General features: G+C 44.9%; 2 protein-coding genes across 3 annotated transcripts in view; one reads left to right on the top strand and one right to left on the bottom strand.

The window, feature by feature from the left end:
* Positions 1 to 1156, bottom strand: part of rnf114 (ring finger protein 114) — a 9496-nt gene extending 8340 nt beyond the window's left edge. The window contains exon 1 of the mRNA XM_020608143.1: positions 962 to 1156. Within this exon, the coding sequence (XP_020463799.1) occupies positions 962 to 1098 (137 nt within the window). The 5' untranslated portion in view covers positions 1099 to 1156. The remainder of the gene's footprint in view (positions 1 to 961) is intronic.
* Positions 1157 to 2248: 1092 nt separating this feature from the next.
* spata2 (spermatogenesis associated 2) lies at positions 2249 to 6701 on the top strand. Of its 2 annotated transcripts, none has more exons than XM_020608060.1 (3): positions 2249 to 2345; positions 3361 to 4206; positions 4919 to 6701. In XM_020608060.1, exons 2-3 carry the CDS (start codon positions 3856 to 3858, stop codon positions 6272 to 6274), a joined length of 1707 nt encoding a protein of 568 aa, XP_020463716.1. In that variant the 5' UTR covers positions 2249 to 2345; positions 3361 to 3855; the 3' UTR covers positions 6275 to 6701. The 2 variants fall into 2 exon arrangements, with proteins under 2 accessions (XP_020463716.1, XP_020463717.1); XM_020608061.1 differs by lacking the exon at positions 2249 to 2345 and adding an exon at positions 2390 to 3044.
* Positions 6702 to 6707: the final 6 nt, after the last annotated feature.

Raw genomic sequence — 6707 nt, 5'->3', positions numbered from 1 at the left:
CTTCCGATGAGAAAGCGGAGGCTGAGGCCTCGGAGGTGGACTCATCCATCACCCAAGCTGAAGTCACTGAGGTAGTTAAGAAGCTTCTCGGTGGCAAGGCACCGGGGGTGGATGAGATCCGCCCTGAGTACCTTAAGTCTCTGGATGTTGTGGGGCTGTCTTGGTTGACACGCCTCTGCAACGTCGCATGGCGGTCGGGGACAGTGCCTCTGGACTGGCAGACCGGGGGGGTGGTCCCTCTTTTTAAGAAGGGGGACCGGAGGGTGTGTTCCAACTATAGGGGGATCACACTCCTCAGCCTCCCCGGGAAAGTCTATGCCAGGGTACTGGAGAGGAGAATTCGAGCTTGAATTTAGCCTTGAAGCTTCTTTAATTGCACCTCAGCCAGTTTCTAAAACCAGAATAAAATGTTTACAGATCACAGCCACAGTACTTGTGTGCATGTGATCACTTTTAAGTAGACCTGTGGTAACATGAGCGAAAAAGCCTTCTACGGGAATTATAGGCTAAAATGCACTGACGTGAGAAACCGAGAACTGTGGTTAGATTAGAATTCACGGTGCTGCCATGGATGGGAGATGACAGAATAGCTTTTGAGCTTCCTGTAAATCAGATGGAAAAGCTACACCCCAAGAGGTCGCAGGGACTTGTAGTCCTTTTCAGTGGTTTGATGAGTTCAAGCAATAGTCATTTAAACTACAATTCCCAGGTGAAGGTTTCTCTTTGATGTAAACAAAACTGAAACCGATTTAACAAACTAGCATTGTTTTTACCAAATATTCAAATGAACATAACAGTGTTACATAATCACAGCAAAAGTAGATTTACGCGTGGTTGATGTTTTGCGACTCTGATGGGACAACGAGTTTAAAAACAAGCCTGTCCCCCATTGTTTTTACCTTGTACCATTGCATCGATTGTGGTAGATGTGGGTTGTGATCGAGAAAAGCCAAATACTCACGTATGTCCGCATTGTGTTGTTACGGGGCTCTCGAAAATTTCGAGACAAACTGGACAGACGAATTCTGACACGTCGCTACTCCTGTCAGAGACGGGTTTTTTGTACTGTGCTGCGCTAAACGCTCCGTGCATCGCCATTTCTTTTCTTCACTGACTCAGGCCCCCACCAACCTTCCACGTAACGACGTCACCGGTTTTGGTTCTTTTTTTAAGCGCAAGGGGCGGGGTTATGGCTCACGGTTCAACCTACAACATATGGGTACATCTCATGTCTCTTATAATGACCATGTCGTTACCCACACTAGCGTCTTTTCTTGTGTCTTACTCCTGCCAGTTCGACCCAACCAGAATGAGCAAAGTTTGGACCCGACCCGAATCGGGTCCCAGTATGTCCGTGAAAACCTATACTCCCGAGTCTTGGAATCTAAGGCCAACCTTTTGCTTATGCTCCTCTATTCACAAGCCCAGACTTTTTCTCATTCTCCAACTCACAAATAGGCTCACCCCTATGCACATGTATACAGACATGAAGCAGGCATATACAGTATATTCTCTGCTCAGCCTGCACTATTTTCTTTACAGTAATAGAAATGAACCATTACCATCACTGTAAATGGTTACTAGGTGTTTTGTTTTTATCCCCTGTTTTTTCAATTATTGTTTTCCCTTAATTCTGTATAAAATAATATTAAGAGTTAAACATTCATATTCCTACACATGAAAGTTCAAAAACATCATCAGGACAATGTAAAGTATCAAAGTAAAAGTACTGGTTCTGTGGGAAAATGCCCTTTTGCTATCATATTATTATTTATTACATAGCATATTGTTAATAGATTCATCAGTATGTAAACAAGAGGCTACTTTTGTTTATAAGAGTGGAGCTAGTTAGGTAGGCTAGTCAAGTCTACTGGTTTCCAACTTGGGAGTCATCTAAAGCTTCAGAAGATCAGTCTGAGGGGTCATGCAATGATTAATGGGAAAGTAAACAAGACTCTGTGGTGATTTTGTAACTTTTCTCTAACCTCTCATTTTCTTCTGAATCATTAGGTCTTTGGTGGAACTACAAATCACTCAAAGACATCTGAAATGTAAAAAGTCTCCAATCAGAACATGTTTTCTTAAAAATGTAATTGGAGCAAATGAAGAATGACAAAACACGCGTGAAATCATGTTTTTGACACCCAGAAAATGTCGTATTCACGCAGCTTAGACATACTAACAGAATACATCAATGCTGTTGGTGGGCTTTGCATCCCTTTCTTCCTCAGCACGTGGGCCCCTGATGCTGGTGGCCTGTCAGAATCGAGCGCATGCGCGTTATCGTGATAGCAATTTCCAACAGCTGAGGAGGCGTTGCTAGTCACGGCTAGCACTTGTTAAAGGTAAGATGTGCCAGTAGTGGTGTTTCTACTTATAAAACAGTGTGACCTCTCAGCTGGATCAGAAGTAGACTTGGTCGTTGAAGACTCATGTCACAGCGACAGTATATATTTAGATAAATGACTCTACCCTCGTCCAATAATTCTGTATAGCAATGGACCGCCCTGTGGCTAAAGTAATTGTTAGCTAGCCAGCTGCGTTGAAATGGGCGTTCACTGCTTGGGTTATATCCAGTTGGGGGCCCACTGCAATGACAAGATCGGGTTTGAAATTTTTGAAGAATTAACGTACAAGTTGTTCTCAGAGCGTATCCCTTATTATCATCATTGGTCGTGGCGGAGGGTATCTGTAGCAGTCGTTGCGCGGTAATAAGGCACGAAGATGTTATTAGCTAGAGTATGCTAGCTCGCTAAACGGATGCCCGCTAAGGTTGATGTGTAAGGTACCGTAACTGGAATAAGGTTAGCCCGATCAGTTTACCAGGGCACAGGAAGCAGAATCTCTCCACTACTGTGTTTCAAGTCTAATTGGTCTTAGCCGTAGGCATATCCATATATCTAATTTGTTTCCCCAATTTTAGCTAACTAAAGCTAGCTGCGTGCTAACATGGTTTATACGCATGTATCAGTAGGTTAGTAGCGATAGCTCACATTCACTGGCGCACACAAGATCGCAAGACAGAACGGGTTTGTCTATCAACTGTAAGTCCCGTTCTTGGTTATATACACTTTTTTTTTTCTGTGTTGAGTACACCATGATGATAATCAGTCCAACCCATTAGCTAGCCTTTTCCTCCCAATGCAGCCTTACATCATCCCACTCAAAGCACAGACACAATTCCCTCTTATCTCAACATTAGATGTTTAATAGCAATTAATGAAGGTCATTACATATTTATTTTCTTCTGGACATAGCTACAATTGATAGAATGAGTACAAATGAATATGGGTCAGGTTTTCTTCTATCTTTATTTGCATCAGAATTCAAGGTTTATAATGCTCTCTTGTATCATTACAGCTTGAAGACTATTCAGAAGAATCACAATTAAGAATGTGTCTTTATGATGAGTGACCTTGAACTCTGCAAATGCTGAAGCCAAGGAGTGGAATAGATACAACTCTGTATTAACACAGCGTGAAGCAAAAGCTCCTCCTGACCTCATTTTGCCAGTTTGGTCGGTCTGTCTGGATAAGTTGCTGTCAAAGTCAGGCTTTGAGCCAATACCAGAGATGCCAGTAAGAAGGCATCCCTACAAGCTGCAGCCTAGCTACACCAACTGAAATCACCAGACAACTGCATCTCTTGTTGAGAGGATGTACTGCTGATTGGACACAAAGTCTTGTTCCATTTCCACCTCTCCAAAACGTTAATGTCGAGTGCGTGCCAGCATGTTCAGTGAGTAATGGTGACCAAAAATGGTGCTTGAATGTGGCATCCTGGTGCAGGGTATGCTAAAAGGGGTGAGGCTCTCTCAGAAAAGTACAACAGCTGACTGCTAGTCTGCTGCCGATAATGGATGCCAAGTTAAAAGAGGACCTGTTTAGGAGATATGTGACAGCATTGGAGAGACGTCTGGAGGAAGAAGGGGAATACAGAGCCATTGGAACCACACCAGAGGGAGACAAAAGCAGATATAAGGACAGTGAGGCCCTACTTTCCACAGCCACAGCTCTGTTAGGGGCCTACCAGCCAGATCCAGGACAGCGTTTTCGCATGGTGCGTTTCTATGAGGTGGTGGAGAACTCGCTCCGCTGCCACAGAGGGTGCAACCTCAAGAGCCTGGAGAGAGCCTTCCACACCCTGGAAACCATCTGCACTAACCTCTTGCTCTTTCCGTGGAAGAAGGAGTTCAGATGTATAAAAGTAAGTTTAAATCCTACACAGGGTTGTCATTTTATTCTTACTTAAAGCTGGGTTTAAAGGTGACCAATCAACCAACATTTTGTTATTAAAACTCTGGTTATAATAACATTAATCATCAGCCTCTGATATTACTCTCCCCAGGAGTGCATATTGATTATATACACTACCAGTCCAAAGTGTGGACACACTTTCCCATTGAATGATGAGCTGTGTTCACACTTTGGACTGGTAGTGTACATGTTCCAATGATTGTGTGAACAGTTTCAAAATGAAAATGTAAACATCTAATGCAGTGATTTGCCAAAGAAAGTAAAGATTTTTATTTACTTTGTTTGCAACTTTTAGATTTGAATAACATAAGTGGTGTGCAAACAAACAGTATCTATATGTGTGTGTCTGGGTAATGTATATATTCATTATTTCACTGTGAATTCTCACTTCAAAGGTCCATGCAGTAAACCAGCTGTTTTGCATTTTCATTTTTACCAACAGTATACATCAGTATCCTTCAGTGTGAGGTGGAAACAAGCTCTAATGCTGCTGAAAGGTTAACATCTGTAATTTTTGTAAACACAGTAGCAAACAAATGACACTTTAAATTATACTGTTTGCTATCAGAGAGAAAGCACGCGAGGTTGATCTTTAGGGTGCACTTTAGCTTTATCATGTCAAGCTGTTTTACTTAACTGACGGTCAACCATTTCTCTTTTAGACCTTCACTGGCCCATATGTGTACCATCTGCAGTCTGCCATGTCTGATGCAGAACTCCAAACTCTGATGCGCACCATCGGATATGCCTGTGACCATGATTCGCAGTTCCATTTGCAGGAGCACCCAGGAGGTGCAAATCATCTCCGCCAGTTGGCGTTCGAGCTCTTCCTGGCCCAGGCAGAGTGTCGTCTTCTGGGAGAGGTAGTGGCTCTGGCCCGTGGTTCAGCCTCAGAGCTGGAGGCTCTGGAGCTCCGCAGAGGTTGCAGAGATGATGCAGCTGGCTGCGCTGAGGCGCTCCGCAGACGTGACAGCCTCGGGGCAGATATGGCTCGACTGTCTGTGCGGCCGCTGGATATAGAGAGGCCTCATGCCCTCCACCTGAGGCGAGGTAGCCGACCATCTAAGTCTGTGGATGTTACAGATGGGGCTGGTCACTGGCATGCAGCGGTTAGCAAACCTGTATTGAAGGCCTCACTGAGTCTGAGGAAGGAGCCTCTTTTTGTGGATGCTGAAGAGGATATGAAGGATGAGATAATCAGGCCCAGCACCTCAGCATCTCTTTTCTCTGTGGCAGCTCCACCTTCCTTTAGCCCTGTTGCGGAATTCTTCCCAATTCAGTCACCTCCCCCAGCTGATGCTTACACATCCTACCACTTGTCCTCCTTGGATGAAATTGACTTGTACACTGAAAGGGGTGGCACTGGAACAGGAGGAAGACAGACCCCTTCTCGACCTCCGTCCAGAGAGCCTCGGGAGGTGAGGGACGGGTGGCTGCTCAAAGCCCATGGCAGTGTGAAGTGTCAGGGTTGTGGGCTGGGCTGCTCCACTATGGCCTCCTGCCAGAGGTGTGACATGATCCTTTGTTCTGCCTGTCATGATGTGGACCCCTCCCCTTGCTGTGGCCTCCAGGACTGCCACCCTAAATCACCACGACCCCTTGATGGATACATCCCTGTCAAGGAAAAGCTGTCCGTCTACTCTAACACTCACACCCACTCCCATCTCCACCCACATCCCCTCACACTGACTCACTCACACTCTCACCCTCACCCGCACCCCCAAATGGTGGAGAAACCCCTCATGTCTACTAAGCTGTTTCCAAGCAAGTCTGTTGCCTTGACAACACCAAAGGGAGGCAGCAGTGAGCGACTAAGCACGGGGGGATCGCGATGTGGGTTTTGCAACAAGCCAGGTGCATCACACACCTGTGTGAATTGCTCTAAGGTGTCATGTGACTCGTGCATGGGCTTGTATGCAAAGGATATGTGCACGCGAAAGAATCCCCAGCACAGCTTTGTGCCAAACCATCAGCTCAACTTCAAATCTAGCACCATATCTCACCTAGTGTACCGATGAATCAGGCAGACAGATTATTTGATTCTCCCTTCTTGTCCTGTTCCTTAACTCGCAGCATAGTCTTGCACTATTGCTTTAGCTTTGTTCCCACTTTAACAACTCGTTCACTATCTTCCCTTTTATCTGATGGTATTTTTGCACTCTCTAACCCTCCCTTGAACTTTGTACATTTTCTCTTACTGTCAGTAGGGCCCTGGAATACACAAAACAGAGAGCCAAATCATCTGCCCGTCTCTCTGCCTTGTACAAGTTCAGGCCTTCTGTCTTTTTCTTCTTCCTATTTCTACTTTGCTACCTGCTCCTGAGTAGTCGTGATGTTGTAGCGCTTCCCAAATTCCTTAAATTTGGTCCTCAAAAGGGAAAACTAGAGAAAAGAGAGTTTAATTCCTTCTCATTTTGAATGAATTCTGTCCAAATGGACATAGATACTTCA

Source organism: Monopterus albus, unplaced genomic scaffold (genome assembly GCF_001952655.1).
Source record: "Monopterus albus unplaced genomic scaffold, M_albus_1.0 scaffold91.1, whole genome shotgun sequence".
Classification (NCBI taxonomy): Eukaryota; Metazoa; Chordata; class Actinopteri; order Synbranchiformes; family Synbranchidae; genus Monopterus; species Monopterus albus.
The sequence above is the reverse complement of the archived record's forward strand: the minus strand, read 5'-3'. Positions and strand labels throughout refer to the sequence as shown.

Coding starts and splice junctions, on each gene's coding strand:
- spata2 (XM_020608060.1), top strand. CDS start 3,856: ATGGATGCCAAGTTAAAAGAGGACCTGTTTAGGAGATATGTGACAGCA. Junction 4,207..4,918: donor AGGAGTTCAGATGTATAAAA/GTAAGTTTAAAT, acceptor TTTCTCTTTTAG/ACCTTCACTGGCCCATATGT.